Source organism: Pinus tabuliformis, chromosome 8 (assembly GCF_031772625.1).
Source record: "Pinus tabuliformis cultivar Carrire ecotype Pingquan chromosome 8, CPIR1, whole genome shotgun sequence".
NCBI lineage: Eukaryota > Viridiplantae > Streptophyta > Pinopsida > Pinales > Pinaceae > Pinus > Pinus tabuliformis.
Genome location: NC_142294.1, coordinates 1,294,536,521 through 1,294,554,328, shown reverse-complemented (window position 1 = coordinate 1,294,554,328; position 17,808 = coordinate 1,294,536,521). Strand labels below are relative to the sequence as shown.

The 17,808-nt window shown below is 36.5% G+C and overlaps 1 protein-coding gene and 1 pseudogene across 1 annotated transcript; both read left to right on the top strand.

The window, feature by feature from the left end:
- The first annotated feature begins 13,758 nt into the window (after positions 1-13,758).
- On the top strand, positions 13,759-15,049 carry LOC149240201 (serine carboxypeptidase-like). Its single transcript, XM_089367273.1, has 4 exons — positions 13,759-13,911; positions 14,053-14,311; positions 14,476-14,609; positions 14,696-15,049. The coding sequence occupies exons 2-4, from the start codon at positions 14,215-14,217 to the stop codon at positions 14,843-14,845; spliced, it is 381 nt and encodes a 126-aa protein (XP_089223399.1). The 5' UTR covers positions 13,759-13,911; positions 14,053-14,214; the 3' UTR covers positions 14,846-15,049.
- A 1,671-nt stretch (positions 15,050-16,720) lies between these two features.
- On the top strand, positions 16,721-16,977 carry LOC149240200 (protein AUXIN-REGULATED GENE INVOLVED IN ORGAN SIZE pseudogene; annotated as a pseudogene).
- Positions 16,978-17,808: the final 831 nt, after the last annotated feature.

Sequence of the window (17,808 nt, the reverse complement as noted above, 5' to 3'; positions counted from 1 at the left end):
ATAACATGAGGAACCAAAAACCCTGAGATGCCTCACTGAAGGAATGTGGCCATACCACATTTCATAGGGAGCCTTGTTTCTGATAGCATGAGATGGACACCTATTCTTGGAGATCAGCCCTTGAATCAGATGGCAGAACTGGAAAATATCAGAGCTTGGCTTCAGCCCGACAATCTAGAAACCATTTGGGACATCTCCAATTGGAAAAATGATGTAGAAAGTCTATGGTATGGTTTGAATTTAGGGGAGGTCCCTCATTGGCTGGATGGTGAAGCCAATTTATTGTTGGATTTTCTCCAAGGAAAATCTCCCTTAAAGGCCTCTTCTAAGGACAAAAGAGGGTGGGGTTCTCTTTCAGGCTCTTACTCAGCAGCAGAAGGTTACAAAAGTATGATGGTTTTCCTTAGCGTCCCCCCAGAACCAACTCAATGGAAATTTATTTGGTCTTTTCCTGCTCTCCCCAAAATTGACTTCTTTTGCTGGACTCTGGTGCATAAAAGTATCCTCACTAGAGATAACCTGAGGAAGCATGGAATGGAAGGTCCCTCCAGGTGCCCTCTTTGTGCATTGGATGAAGAAATGGCTAACCACCTGTTCTTATTGTGCCCCTTTGCTCAAGAATTTTGGAAGGGTGTCCTGATGTTAGGACCTGACAAAATAGACCTTCCAGGAAATATTCAGGACCTGCTAAGAAACTGGGCCAAGTTATCCCCGTTCTGTCTCTCCAAAAAAAGATCCCTTCTCAGGTGCAGTTAGCCCCCATCCTCAAAAAAATCAGACTATTGTTGCCCAAGTTCCACAAAATCTCCTTCTATCATGTTCTGAGGAAGTTAAACTCACAGGCGGACTTGGCAGCCAACCTAGGCTCTCTCAGGAGCAGGAGATCTCTGTTAGTAAATGATCTTGAATCAAACTGCAACATTCCTTAATTTTGGAGTTGTCTGGGCCTCTACTCTTTTGAGCATTTCGCCGATCCAGATTCTCCAGACATCGGGACCGTACCATTTTGAGCTGGCTGCTATTAGGAAACGCGAACTCGTCCACAAGGGAAAATTCAGAATGCAACTGTGGCATTTTCAATCTCTGTTCGTCGTTGGAACTCACTGCTACGTCTGGGTAGGTCTTGGGGAGTTCACGAGGGCCTCTTCAAGGCCAATTTACCACTTTTGGCATTCTTGAACACTATATAACACTCTGACAGACATTTCAAAAAGAAAACGCAGTGATTCTTGGGATGATCCGGCACTCCGGCGCATTGGATCTTCTCTCTGCAAGCTAGGAAGCAGAGCTATGTCACGGAAAGCAAAAGCAGCAAAATTTCAAGGCACCATTCTAAAACCAATTCAAGTTATTTTTCAAGCCTCTATCTGCATTCACAGTGTAACTCATTCAGTGGACTATTCAAAAGCAAAATCTTCTTTCCCCGCCAACTGTAACAAGGAAATACAGGGTTTCAGTGTTAAAGTCCTTGGCAGCTGATTTGCCAAATTTTAAATAAAAACTAACTATTTATGTCAAAAAAGAAAAGAAAATGGAGAGCGGAGCGCTTAGGGTTTGATGCTGCTCTGGAACTGGCAGACCTTCACAGACTGCGATGTTCTGCCATTAACCTTCAGCCATAAGGCAGCTACAACACAATAAGGAACAACTATTGTGCAATGGAACCCCCTCAGGGGGAGGACATGATGCCTCCCCCCGCTGATACGAAAAACGACCTGCGACAGACTGAAAATGTTAGGATGGACCATCCAAAAGATACAACAACATAGAATGAAAATACGCCAACGAATAACAACACAAATGAAGAACCACGAGTGACGTCAAACACCTGCAAGTAGATAGCAGTTGACAGACCCAAAATCGAGCTCCCAAGTTAGTGCATCAACACTCAGATCCAGTTTATGAGGGATCATGCTTTGATAGGAAAGTTCATAGGCCTTTGGCCAACGGAGAAAGCTTTGCACAGCTGGATCATAGCCAAATGGAAGCCAAAAGGGCACATAACACTGTAGTTAGGGCCTAAGGGCTTCTTTACTGCCATTTTCAATTGTCTGGAGGACTGAAACAGGGTATTGGATGGAGGACCATATTTCTTCAATGCAACAGGGCTATACCTAAGAGGATGGATCGAGCACTTTAACCCGAACATCTCCTAAACTCATGTCTGTTAGCAACCCGACTTTCGGAGAAGGTTAGCTTCAGATGTCAAAGAGATGGACAAAATAAGGAGAATTCAGCCAACACTATTCATTCTTGGGCACCTCACCCTTATAAAAGAAAAATCTTAAACGCCTTATGGAAGCTAATACCAAGTTTCCTCATGTGGACAATCTGGAAAGAGAGAAATAGCCGCATCATCAAAGACCATTCCTCTCCCATAGAAGTTCTATGGATCAATATATGTCAAAACATACGAGAAACCTTGATGCTCCAAACGTGGCTTGATGATGATTTCCCATCCACACCACAGGAATAAAATATATGGCTGAACTGGAACCTTCAGTGGAACCATGAATAGGTACACCTAAGGAAAATCCCTCCCTCTGGAGATACACCTGAAAAATGGACTCCACCCCCACCACACATGGTACTGCTCAACTTTGATGGAGCGTCAAAGGGAAATCTAGGTAAAGCAGGATTTGGGGGAATATTTAAAAATCACAAGGGCAATGTTCTCCAAACATTCATGGGGTCAATAGGTTGGGATACAAACAACTCAGTTGAATTAGAAGGAATTTGGCAAGGACTTCTCCTGGCTCAGAACAATAGATTCTTCCCATTCATAATTGAAGGGGACTCTCAGATCTTAATTAACATGATCAACCAGATCTTACAGGGAACTCCAGCACATAAAGTGGGTAGCAGCACTTAAGCAATAGGATATATGTAAAGGAGAACTTAAGCAATAGGATATATGCAAGGGATGTACATTACAATAGTACATAAAATCCACATTCCATGATGAGGACAACAAAGCACATGCAGTCCTAGAAAGGATCCACTATGATGTTTATGGACCTTTCTCGACAATCTACACTGTTAGACACAAATATTTTGTCATTTTTATTGATGACTTCTCATGTAAGTGTTGGATATTTTTCATGTGGAAGAAAGATGAGACATTCTCCAAGTTCGTAGAACTCAAGGCACTGGTTGAAAAAGAAGCTACCAAGAAGGTGAAGTCTCAATTGTAGCGGCCGCAACACCCTTGAAAATTTTGGCCTGCACTTAAATTTTGGAGCCTAATATGGATATTGTGATCAATCGTTCCTTAGTCACTTATTTGTAAGTTGATCATGATCTCAATCTCCCCTTTTCGATCTTAAGAGTCATTCATGCTTTTATTTTTACATAGAATCTGTCATCTTTGGGCATGGGGAGGTTTGTTTTGATTCAAGCATAAATATTTATGAGAATGGGTTGTCCTCACCACATAGACATGTTTCAAACTCATTTCACACAATCTATCATCATCCCAAAGTCTATCATCAGAGCCACACTTGTCGTAAGATGCCACAAACATTGTTTCATTAAGCGAAGTATGTGTTATATGTTCTAGATGGTTTATGTTGTATCACTAAGTTTTCAAGTGTGTGATCGTAGTCAAGTTTTATCATTGTTCACATCAGTTCCACTGCTCCCACACTTAGCCAAATTTCAGAGTATCCTTATCAACATAGCCTCAACCAACTTTCCTGAAATGCGCACTTCACATACGTAACCCTCAAGATTTTCCCTTGCCTATTGGAATTGTGCAACGCACACAAATCCCAACCTCCCTTAGCATTCAAAACTATGGAGTGGTTTCCTCCAATGTCCTTCCCTCAACCCGAACCCAATGTCTCCAGAAATTGTGCAGTTTTTTCCCTTGGTTACCCAGTCTGCCTTGCATCCTGAAATTGCATAGATGTGTCCTTCCATGACCTCATCCAATAGTAGTGCCTTTCATCCAGCTAAAAATTTGTAAATGTTTATTCCCGGGGCCTCATTCCGCAACGGTCACTTCTTGCTGAAAATATACAATTATGTCTCTCAGGGGCCACGAAGAAAGATGACATGATAGATGACTCTCAAGGCACTGAGGATAAAAATAAGTAGACCAAGGAACCCAAGGTATGATAGAATATCAGGACCGCATGAAGACTCCATCTGATGCATAACCCTTTGGAGGCTAGGTATGGAAAACAAAGCACATATTTTGAAATACACCTCTTATTGTAGCTTAAAAGTTTGCTTATCATTGTTGTATCATTCTGTCTTCAATGAAATGCATGGTTGCAAGAACTGAAAGTCATTCCATTGTTTCCTGTACGTGTCTTGCTCCCTTTCACTTTTTTATTACATAGCTTAGAAGATGAAGAGAAATACCACTTGTTTATTTAAGCTACAGAGGTTGTGACCAACATGATTGTACGACTAACCAGGCACGATGCAAGGCATCCTATGTGGGATGAAATATGTTTAATGATATGTATATAGTTAGTACACTCCTTTGCATTAATCCTTGCTTTGTATCTAGCATGTACCCTCACTACTTATCAAATTTGGCTACCTGCTGCTAGTAGTCTCTTAGCTCTTTCTTAACAAAGCAAGGGTAGGAATTTCCTTCAACCTGATTTCTTCAGGGCTCTTCATAGAAAGTATAGAGCTAAGAGAAGGAGATGTGGAATATCACTATCAAACTCTTGAAAATACTTTTCATGTTTGAACCTATTCAAACAATTAAGTTGCCACTCAACAACATTGTCAATATTGGAAGACTCAAGAAAGATCACATCTCTAGATATTATAAACTTTTATTCACTTCATCAAAAATATACATATAGTAAAAGAAAACAAAGTCATATATATATATATATATATATATATATATATATATATATATATATATATATATATATATATATATATATATATATATATATATATATATATATATATATATATATATATACATACATACATAAACTTTGTGCAAAGTAAAGAAACATATAACTTAATAATCCTCACATGTCAAAAAGCCTTCTTTCCTTTGCAACTTGCCAAATCTCATAAATTTGTTCCCATTTCACCTCTGTCATGTTAGGACCTATTAATGATATATGTATCAATGCATCAAGTGTGTTAATTGATAGTCTTATTATCCTTATATCTTTGATCATATTTTTCTTAGAGAACCCTCATTCACATGTGACGGTGCTCATTGGTATGACAAGCATTGCTTGCCATAATTTTAGCATATTTGGATACCTAAAGTGCCAATCTTTGTTTGAGAAAATACTTTCCATGCATCTTCCATTAAGAATCTTTCTCTATTCAAATAAACCACGTCAATAAATTGATATAATTATCTTTTACAAGTTGTAATATCAAACATTAGTACATTTTCACCTTCATTACATGTTTTATGTTGCAAATGTGAAAAAAGTATTTCAAGCCAATGCTTTACACTATTTTCTCTGACATAAATATCTGACGAGTAATGACAAGGACTAAACAAACTTGTTGGATTAAAAAGATGAAGATCTGGAAATCTTGAATCGAAAATCTCAATCAATGCTTGGACATAATTTCTTGTAAGTTGTATGCAACTCTGAAGGGAGCCCTCAGTGCAAGCTACCATTGGTTGTGACAATTGTTCATCATGGATTGAAATATACAAAAAATCATGTCTATGGGTATTCCCCTCTTTGTCAACATTTTCAAGGAAACCATCTTTGGAGTCTTTCAAAAATTTAGTAAGATGTAAAACACCTTCTACAAAAGAATTTAGTATACAAAAATATCTTTTAAGAGTATTTAGTGCATGATTAATAGGTATTCCAAGAAATGTGACATCCACATTATCTTCTTGAAATTTTTCGTTTAGATTATTCAACTCCTTCAAAACATCAGCAAGCATTTTTAAACAAAATTGAATTAAAAAAATCCTTTCCTTATGATACAAATCCTTGCCTTATGATACAATGAATTCTTTCTTTCTCTCTTCTACACACTCAAAATAGAGAGCCATAAAATCCCATGGATTTGAAGAACCTGCAAGGATTCTAATTCCATTATCTCTAATAAGGAAATGAGCTTATTATTTCTCTTTGCTAAATTTCCAACCCATGAGTATACCTTGTTTGTTATTGTCTCAACATACAAATACTCAGGTATCTTTTTCAAAGCATATGATGCTACAAGTGCTTCAATATGTGAAATGCAATGAGTGCCAATCAAATTTGCTAAATCATTCTTTAGCAGTGTTACAAATCCATTTTCACATCCAACCATAGATGAAGCACCATCAGTCGAAACCGCTATTAGTTTCTCATTTTCCAACTACCTTGTTTCCTTTAAATTAACAATGGTATCATATATAGTCTTTCCTTTTCCACTAGGAACAATAATCATTTTCATAAATTGTGTGACTGGAGGGCCCAAACCTTTTAAATCTAGATATGTAGAATACACAACAAGGTGTTGTTCCAAACCATTGTCTATACTTTCATCTAACATTATAGAGAAAAAGGGATTTTCTAACACTTTTCTAGTTTGCACCTCTTCAAGATAATTTGATATAGAGTGAATGAATTTAGTAGCTTCTTTTCTATTTATGTGGGAAGAATACTCCACTCGAGAAGGCATATTAGGCGTCTATAGATGCATTTGAATATGACAAAGATCTTCATAAGTAAAAATTGAAATATTTTTTTTTGCAATAAAATATGCTAACTAAATGGTAGTTCTGACCATTTCCTTATTAGCCTCACTTATAGCCACTATGTGCTCTTTAATGGGATTTTCAAACCTTTCAGTGTCATACAAATTTCTCTGAGTTGATGTTTGATGAATAATGGATTTTGCATGAGTTCTCACAACATCATATTGAATCGTATTAAATCCATCTCCAATACCCCATGGACCTTGAGCCTTGTATTTCTCACAAATTTTACACTTCATATGAGTCTTGTGATATTCAACATTGATACTATACACCCAAGGATGTTTTATCATCCACTCTTCTCGGAATTCACATTTTGAGAAGGCCTTCCTCCTCGAACTACTAGATCCACCATCGTGTCCTTCCTTTTTATTGCCAAGAATTTCTATATCAACAAAATACTCTTCATTCATATCTTCATTAGCACCATCATTCAAATGAGGTATATATGGAATATCTTTAACATTATAAGTCTTTGATGTTTTAAAATATACATAAAAAAAATTTAGTTGATTGACCCTTCCTTTTTGGAGGCATTTCTATTTAAATAATTTACCTACATGCAAAACAATTACAATAAATCACAATAATCAAATAAAGAGTGAAGGATTGATAGTCATTACATAAGCAAAGATGTCAAGATAATAAGGTGTAATTACTAAAGAATAGCACATTCCACCTTGAAGTGTATATGAATGTGGAATGAATTTTTTTATCTATTTGTAATAGTAGAATTTTATTAGTCACTCAAATTACATTTTGGTAATTTATGATGATAAAATCCCTTCAATAAATATGATATTTATTATGGTTCATTAGATTTCTTTGTTTTGATGAATGCTCCTTAAAAAATTACTAGACACTACCTATAGTTGTCACATACCCCAGGATGATTTCTTTTTTTTTTTTTTATATTTATATCGCTATAAAACGGGCGTTAATTTACTGTAAAAAGAATGGTTTAGATTTAATTTTTCCGAACTTATGGTCCAACGGGAAAAATTTTTGGTTAACATCCTTCCGATGCCGGAATCAATTTTCTGCCGTATGCACTGTACAGAGGGTTCATTGCTGGCAGTGCCAACACTTAACACCTAGGTATGGCATTTAACTTTGCCAACTCAACCACGTGAAGGGATGAGGTCCGGGGTTTCTGGAGTTTGTGCCCTCGTTTAGCTCCACCTTGCTAAACGGTTGAGATGGATTGATGGTCATCCAAGGGTTGTGTTGCCTCGGATGTTCCACCACAGGTTTATCCGATGACACAAGGCTCAGACCGGCTTCCCAAGGTTTCTGCAGAGGCTCTGGTGAGCCAACTCCAACCCGTTCCGACTCTATACCGCCGCAGGATCATCCTGGGTTTTTCAGTTCGTTGAGCAACCATTCGGAAGCATCACATACACAGTCTAGATGTTTTTTTTCCTGGTAAGTTTACATTATGCGGCCTTACTATGTTTGAATTCATCACTCTTGGCTCCTATAATTTTTTTTGAGTTTTGGGTTTTAGACTAATGTATGCTATGTTTGTTTCGATTTCATGGCAAGGTGCTGTCTAGCCTTCTGAGCCTGCTCCGGGAAAAAGGACATCTCCTTCCAGTGTTTTGACTCTACCGACTTCCCTACATGTATGCTCTTTCCAATCACTCCATGAACAGTTGCCGGTGTTGATGGTTTCATGTAATGTCTGGTAACAGAGGGGGTTTCTCTCCCTCGTACCTCTTGACACAGCCCACGGCCCACAACCTTCCCTCTTTTCCACTACTGGTCGCAGATAGCAGCAAGATGTCACATTAGACTTGTCTTGCGCCTCTCTGGTTACTAGGATTTTGGTTCCAGGTGGATCCAAACTAACCCAAGATTCGGGGTTTAGCAGTGTTAACCTGTGTGGACATGCTCTCGTGTTTTCAGAATTGTTTGAAATTTCACTGTATTATTCCAGAATATGAATGGGCAAAGCTTTGGTGTATATCACTCATCGAATTGTAATGTTTAAACACCATCTTATACTTACTCCTTTTATTAATCACGATATTCGTAGCCCTCGGGGCTTTGCTAAGTATTATATCAGAGTATTGTTTCTATTCCTCTGCATGGGATGCTAAAAGTGATGGTTGTGTTTACTGGCAATTATAGCCCCAGGCTACGGGGATTGTTTACGGCTTTCTACAGATTTCATGCAGTTTCTGGTCATTCTTTAATTTAGTTTTTTTTTTGCATGGTCTCTTCTATTGACCTATGGCTGTGGATAATCGATTGACAACCCTCCTTACTGTTTCGGTAAAGAAAATTGCCTGGAGAACTTGCATGACTCTGTTGTCGGCATTTCCAGACTTGTATATGAATATACATATATTTGCGGCTTTTAGTCCCGCTCAAAACTGGCTATCAGTAATTGGTTTTACATTCGAATTAATTCTCTATCAAATCTAATACCTCTACCAGGAGTATTTGAGTTACTGCTCTGTCACAGTTATGTAAATAATTTCGTTCCAAGGTTTGCGGGTTGGCTGGAAGATATTAATTCATTTCTGTCATTCGTTTATATGCTTAATTATCTGCTTCCGTCATTCATTTATATGCTTACTGTCTGCTGCTGTTATAGTTTCATTAAAAGTTAGTTTTTGTACAATGGGGAGTTATCAGGGCTCGATGTGTTTACTTCCGTTTAAATACAGTTCTAATTTATCTACCCTTCGATATTTTGCTATAGCCGTCCGGTTTCTTATCTCACCTTAATCGTAACCCAGGCTTAACAACATCCCCAAGATTAAATATTGAGTCTGCATACTATGTTTTAATCCAGTTATTCTCGTTCTGTTATTCATTTCATGCAAGTGAGAAAGAAACTGGTTTCTTGTGGGGTATTTCTCAGATAGATGTAGGACTATATAGATAGCGTGCAGAGACCAATTGGCAATAAGCTAATGGTCTGCTGCTTTGCCAAGGGTGGGGTTCATGGAATACTACGCCAACCAAGAGATTTGCCAATAGGTCTCTGGATTGATGTGATAGTCTCTCCCTCACTTCAGTACTAAAATTATTTGGTGGTGTTCATGTGTTTTTTGGGTTCCCTGGCTTCTGATCGCTGTCTTTGTGATGCCTTCTTAAATGCAAACCTACTGAATCACAGTGCCGCATCCCTATTTGCAAACGTTCACATTAATATGGAAAACCTGCTAAATCACAGTGCCATATCCCTATTTGAAGGAGAAGCAAAGAAGTTGCGGGATTGGGTGGAACCTTGTGCTAAAAACAATCATCCTTTGTTGTTTAGGACCATTTTTCCTAGTAGTTCAGCAGTTGTGGGTAACAGTTTTCCTAGTTTACTGCATCAATAGATGGAAGCCACACCATGGGACCATGGCCTAACAAGTGGAGATCCATAATGTGATAGAATAGGGCAATAGAAAATTGAACTGAACCACAATGGAAAAGGCTTCATTGATACGAGTCACCTCGTTTCAAATTGGATAGCATATATTTTGAGGATGCATAGCCCAAAGTTCAAAGATTGTGTTTCAATTTTAGACAAGTATCTCTGATTTGAATTTTAGACAAATAGCTCTGATCAAAAAGTTTACTAGTACTTGCTTTTATACCACTTCGGAGATTAAACTTTTGAGAATGCACAGTTAGTTGAAACTTGAGATAGAAACCGAGCATGCACATATTTAACATCGTGTTTGAGTTCAAGTACATAACCTTTATCAGGGAAATTTTTGGATGGACTAGAAGAATAAGGGCCATTTGTTATTGATTCTCCTTATATTCATCAAAAACCAGTGATTCCTTATAGTAGCTCCTAATTATAGGAAATTTATATAACCTTGCCTTAAATTATTCGGCCAGAACTTTTGTGATCTGTAATTTCATTCTCTGTAAAATGGCTCTAAAAACTCAGTTGATTCAGAAGAATCTGAGTTTTGGCATACTATAATGTAGATCACATCTTGCCTTAAAAATTTCAAATTACTTTCATTTATTTTTCCACAAAATACATAATTGAAGCTAAACCTTTCTTGATTTGTAGTTTCAGTCTGTGTAAAATGGTTCTAGGATGAGAAACTCCTTTAGTCCAGAAGAAGCTCATTTGATGCAAATCTCTAACATAAGTCACAATCTGCTTTAAACAATTTCAAATTATTTCAATTTATTTTGCCACAAAATCATGATCAAAATTAGCTTACAATAGTATGAAATGGCCTTTTAAGAGATTACTAGCATTTGTCATATATAATTTTGCAATAAAATGTCTGAGCATTCAGGTTGTCTGTAAATTTCAGATATCAGCGAGAAGAAGCAAGAATTGAAGCTTGGATAAATCTCCAGACTACTAAAGCTGACACTGAAACCAAAAAACTTCAGGTATGGGAGTGTGCCTATAAATACTTGTAAACATTTTCGAATATTTGCAGAATTTTGGTTCTTTACAACATTTAGAAAAATTCCATTGAACAGTTTATTCAAAGTTTCTTCTGGCATGTTTTGTTGTATGTTACTGAGGAAAAAAGGTTACGTTGTATGCTGGTGTTTTCCTTTTCCTTTTTGTTTTGGAAAATTCCATATATGTTACTAACAAATGAATTTATTAGAAAAGAAATTATACATAAGCCCTACAACGAGGAAGAGGGCTAGCATATGTATGTGTAAGTCCCCTGCCTACTGTAAGCGGGAGACTTAGGATATCTGTACATTAGCCCCCTGCCTGCTGTAAGCAAGAGGGCTAGCATATCTCTGTTGACTAGACATGAAGACTATCTACACCTCTAAAAATTACTGATAATGGATTTGTAATTTGACATTTATTTTATTGCAGAATTGCTATCTTGGCAAACTATTTAGGCATCTCTCTTTAACTTCTGAGTAGGATATATTTTCAACAGTGTTGATTTTATTGTCTAGAGTAGCACATTGTATAGTCCAGGTGGTTTGGGGATGTGTAATGTTGTGTTCGAAGAAAAAAATAATAATTAACATAGATCCATTTTAACAATGTCTAATCTATCACGTGTCAAGATGATGAAAAACCTCAAGTTGCAAATTTGAAGTGCTTGCACCTTCAAACAAAAATGAACTTTGCAGAATTTTTTTATGGGTTAAGAATCAAGATGAATCTAAGCTAGTGAAATCAATTTGATGGATTCAGATCTCTGATCTCTATGCCTTTGGTGGTTTCTTCCCTAGGGTCTAAATAAAATTATTGGTTCTTCCAAAGATGGAAAATTATGGTTTCGCTTAAAGCCTATACACTAACAAAATCATTGGGTTCACCTGAATGATGGAAAACTACAGAGAAACCAATGATGGAAAACTATAGAGCTAACACTAGTGATAATTGGGATTGATATTCAACACAGATCCTTTTTAACCTTAGATTTATTAAGCAGGAAGTACGATTTTCATTAATTTTTTAAGTTGTAAAGCATCTAAGTTCTCAATTTTTAATGTATCCATCTTATGAATAAGGAATCAGGATCTTAGTGTGCTGGCACCCAAAAAAGTTTGTGTTTTGGTTTTTTTATATTTATTTAAATTAATTGTAATTTCATTATTTCTTTGACAAATTTACAAATTTACATTCTTCACATGCATTTTTGACTTTTATAAATTTACAAATTAATGCCAGAGACGTTGTATCTCATTGTGAACATCATTGACAGATACCTTTCTATTCAGAGTATTGCAAGGAAGAATTTGCCATTACTTACTATCGTTGCAATGTTTATAGCTAGCAAATATGAAGAAGTCTGTCCTCCACATGTAGGATGACTTGTTGACATCTGTAAGAAAGGATGTGTTTATATCTAATTAAAAGAACACTTTGTTGGTTGTATAAAAGTACATACACCAGCAATATCTACTCCTACAGAAGATTACGCTTTATGCTGGAATCAACACAAAAATTATATTATAATAGGTAACACAATATTGATAAGAGCTGGTTTATACTTGGCTACAGGTCAATGACTTCATCCGCATCTTCCCAAATGAATGCACGTCAGAACAGATAGTGGCCATGGTAATTAGCTCTAACTGATAATTCTTTGTCATTGATTGCAACATAGTCTCCAAACATTCAGATTGACTGATCAATTGATAATAACTCTTCGCAGGAGTCTACGATATTAAAGCAACTGAACTTCAAGCTTATAGTTCCCACTCGGCCATATGTATTCCTCCTCAGGTTTCTAAAGGCAGCTGATTCCAACAAAGTGGTAAAGTTTTGAATGACACCACTTTTTATATTGTTGAAAGCAGCCTGTGTGGCATTGATCAAATCTACTTTCGAAAATGCCTCATAAAATCTAGCATTCATGTTTTAAATTACTTTTCTTTATTGTATTCCTAATAATACCCTACTGTACTGACAATTCGTACTATCTATTATTCAGATGGAAAATCTAGCATTCTTCTTAGTTGAACTGTGTTTGCTTCAGTACATAATGAGCAAGTACAATCCATAAAATTTGTGTTAAGGGCTTTGAACACTTATCCGCTATGGAAGGCTTGTTTGTTGATGTGGTTTTTGAAATATTCAATGTATTTTTTAAGTTGTTTGTGCAAGCGTTTTCCATAACAGTAGTGAAGGCTTATCTGGATCTCAAAATATTGTGTATAGGTGATGCTTTCCCCTCCTCTAGTTAGTTCATTCTTGTTTATTGTGTGTTTTTACAAACATTTTGCAGTATGGTCCACTTTTTATCATTTTTGATAATATATCTCATGTATTTGATGCTTGTAGGCCTTTAATCTGTAAAAAACAGCCCAAAAATCTCAGAAATAGACACCTATAAATATAAACTAGTCATCAAATTTCAAGGAATATTTTTTCATGGGGCTGAAATCCTATTAAAATTTGGAACTAAATGCATATTTTCATATTTATGAGATGTATACTTTGTTTACTGAACTAGATTTGTATGTGTTCATATTGAAATCTTGTTACTATGTTTTAAATTGCGAGAAGCTTGATGGCTAAATGTTGTTTGCTTTATGATCCTTAGTTACCATTTGTGAAGTGTTTTAAGTAACTGGTTACGGCTGATCTTATGCTGGATCCTTTATCGAAGGTTCTTAATGTAGGTTCTGATTATAGCCAGTGTGATAACTTGCCAGGTACCAAAGGGACTGTCACATGCTTTGCATCATACTTGGTGTGCACCTCAATTTTCAATTCCATTATGGCATTAGCTGGGAATATCAATGTAAGACTTAAATTCTAAATACTGGGCAACCAGACATTATGTTTATTTTATCAGCATTTTGTATCTTAAAATGTAGTTTGTCATCATTGTTTTATATATCTTACGATATTAGTTTTCATTATTTTGTTTTATATTTTGCAGTACTATGATGTTCGGAAGGAGTGCAATGGTGGCCTGTGCTATGATTTTTCAAATATGGAGAATTACTTAAACCAGGGTTCCGTTAGGGATGCCCTGGGGGTTGGCAGCCGAAAATTTGTCTCCTGTAGCCCCTTGGTTTATGAAGCTATGCTTACTGACTAGATGCAGAATATGGAAGTTGGCATTCCAACACTCTTGGAGGATGGTGTTAAGTTGCTAGTTTATGCAGGAGAATATGATCTCATTTGCAATTGGTTAGGTAATGATACTGTATACATATAACATATTGTTTTTGTTTTGGACAATGACTTTATGATTTAGGTGTTAAGTCTGTTATTAACTTATTTGCAGTTGTGTTTTTCAGGCTTGTCAGTCTAATCTTCAAAATTGAAAAGTTAATTGTTCAAATTATGTGTCTTTCAGGCAATTCAAGATGGGTGAATTCCATGGATTGGTCTGGAAGTGAGAATTTCAAGAAGGCACCTACAAAATCCTTCCTTGTAGACGATAAGGAAGCAGGTTTAATAACCAGTTATGGACCACTCAGTTTTCTCAAGGTAAAAGGCACTCGATGATCATCTTTGATTTCATTGTACAAGTAGATAATTTCTTCCTTACGGAATCTTCTATTTTGCTGCACCAGGTTCATGATGCAGGTCATATGGTCCCAATGGATCAGCCAAAAGTAGCCTTGGAGATGTTAAAACGCTGGACACAAGGAAGTATTACTGACGACAATTCTCAAATTTTAAAGACAGTGACGGAGATGCCAGAGAAGAATTTCGAGAGTTAGTTATCTGCTTAACTAGGAGAATTGCTCTCTTCACCTAGATTAATGTAAATATTTCTAGATTTGCAGTAGTGTGCATCCCCAAAGATGTGTATTTTCTGATTTGGCAAAATAATTGTGCATTGGGACCATCAATCTTGCTAACTTGTGTCAAATCTTTTTATGGCCACTTTTTAACTGTATAGAAATAGTGCTTCTTATTGCTTACCAAGCCTTGTGGAATTATGATTATACATGGTGTTAAAGTTATATTCAAGAACATGAATAGTATGTCTTGTGTTCTTATTCCAGCATGTTCTGATGTCCTAATGGATGAAATAAATTGTAAATTGGATGAAAGAAATTGTAAATTCAACAAAAATATTTGGTTGAGAGAGTCTTGGGGAATTCAAAGCATGATGCTCTTAGCCTACATTCAATTTTATTGACAATGACATGAAAACATTTATGTTGTTTGCAATCATACAACGGATGCCAGTATTGTCTACTTATATTTGAATTGGAGGCTATGTGGTTTGGCTGTGTTTCACTTCTCGTTCGTTCTATTATTTTATTGTTGAATATGCATGTTTCCTCTTTTTGCCTCTTATCCCTTTATAAGCCTCTTGGACATTAAGTGCTTGGCATGGCAAGATATGTCCATAAAGCGCATGGACTATCTACGGTCCATCAATGCTTGTTGCTGCTACCTACACTACTCGATGCACTTTGAGGAAGGATCCATGTTGGAACAAAACACTTACCCTTCATACAGGCTACTCTGAAGCAGACCTGAAGTAAGCCTTAAAATTTTTAAAGCATCATGCTTTTAGTGATTTTACCCTTCTAAAGAAATCCTACTCCTGGACATTTTAGATTTCTTCATCAATTACAGGCAGGCATTGTTGATCAGCTACGGCCAAAACATTGTGTCTTGATCAATTATATGTTGGAACTCAGCTACTAACACCCTGTCTGAATTGAATCTTTATCTAATACTAACGTGCATACTAAGCGTCTGGAGGCGTACGCACATTTTGTTAACTCTGTATTGTGTGGAAGATTCCTACTTATTATCTTACGAATCTGTTCCAGGTGAGAACGATACAGCCAGCAGACATTCAAAATGATTTTATTTATTTATTTTTAAATAATTTTTTATATTGTCTCTAGAGAGACAATAGTTTGAATTATGGACATTTATTTTTTTTAAATAATTTTTTATATTGTCTCTAGAGAGACAATAGTTTGAATTATGGACATTTATTTTTTTTTAAATAATTTTTTATATTGTCTCTAGAGAGACAATAGTTTGAATTATGGACATTTATTTTTTTTTAAATAATTTTTTATATTGTCTCTAGAGAGACAATAGTTTGAATTATGGAATTGTCTCTAAAAAGACAAAAATGTAATTGTCTCTAAAGAGACACAAATGAAATTGTCTCTAGAGAGACAAATCAAATTGTCTTTATAGAGACAATAATAATATGTGTTCTATATTGTCTTTATAGAGACAAATTTTTGAGACATTATATTTTGAGACACCCGCTTAGAGACAATATTTAAGACAATATTTGAGTTTTGTCTTAAGTTAAGACAATTGACTCAAATATTGTCTTAAAACCCCCCTACATGTAGTAGTGCCACAATTTTTCCTCGTGATACCTTATTATATATGACAATAAGACACTAAAGGCACCTCTTCCCATAACGTGGAAACAAATTTGTGAACCCTGGTTGGCAAATTTGGTAAATTCATTCATATTGCGATGAATCGACACAGAATTCATCATCGTTTTCTTTTCTGAGATTGCGAGGTCCAAATGTGGCTGGGAGCTCCAGATGCACTTTATGCAGAACATAATGAATGGTGTTCACCATGGTTCATTCGTGGAAATGCCGAGAGGACACATGAAAGGCGAAGAATGGGCAAATAAGAGTTCTCGCATCGCTGACTACTTTAGTATCGAATCTTTATTGATGTTGTTTTGCCTCACAACTTCGCTGCTTGTTCTTCCTTTAATATTGCCACTGTTGCCTCCTCCTCCTCTGCTGCTGTTGCTTCTCCCATTGGAATACTTGTTGTGCTGATGATATTGGCTGTGATGCCTACGCATATCACGAATGTAATGGTTTCTTCTGTCTTATTATAGCCTTTCCTCATGGGAAGAAAACATGTATTAAAGGTGGCAGGATTTTGATGCCTATATTTGAGATCGAGACCCCATCCTTAAGGCCAGAATCTCTCTCAGTCCCTTTATACGAGGTAATCAAAGAGTTGCTCGTTGATTTAATATAAATTTCTACATAGAGATGATTGATTTTCCTATTGTGTGGATTTCTTTTTTGTATTCTGTTGTGCTCTTGGTCGAGGGTAAATAATTAGATTTAGATGGATAGTACAGAAGTGCTTCCTTGAATCTGTCACTCTGTTGTACCTATTTTTCTTCTCGTATCATTGTATGGTCGATGCCTTCTTCTTCGTAATGAGGGTGCCTTCTAAACATTTCCGATGTCTTGAGACAAATCTTGTCCAAAAGAAATGGAAATCTGTATCAGAAATCAAGCTATGTGGGTGGAGTGGGATTTGTGGGCCCACAGCTTAAAACATGGTGATTTATTACTACTTTGCATGTGACATCGCTGCATGCACTCCAAGTGTCCTTTGCAAAGGTACATCTCTACATCCATTACAACTTTTACATGGGCTCAAGACTTTGTGCCATAAGGTGACCTTCTTTGCTGTATTATTTTGTGCTTTAGTTGGGGCTACAGTAAGCGACAACCTTCAAGTGGGCTATTACAATACTGTTTGTTCAGATGTAGAACCCATTGTGCGTCGGCTGGTTAGCAGTGCATTCCTCAACTTTACTGGAGTCACTGCTAAGTTGGAGCAGCACCAACAATCCCTGCATGACACTCCAATGACATAACTACATATTGTTTACCTGCCTTTCATTTCATACAATTGTGTGTATGGGCAA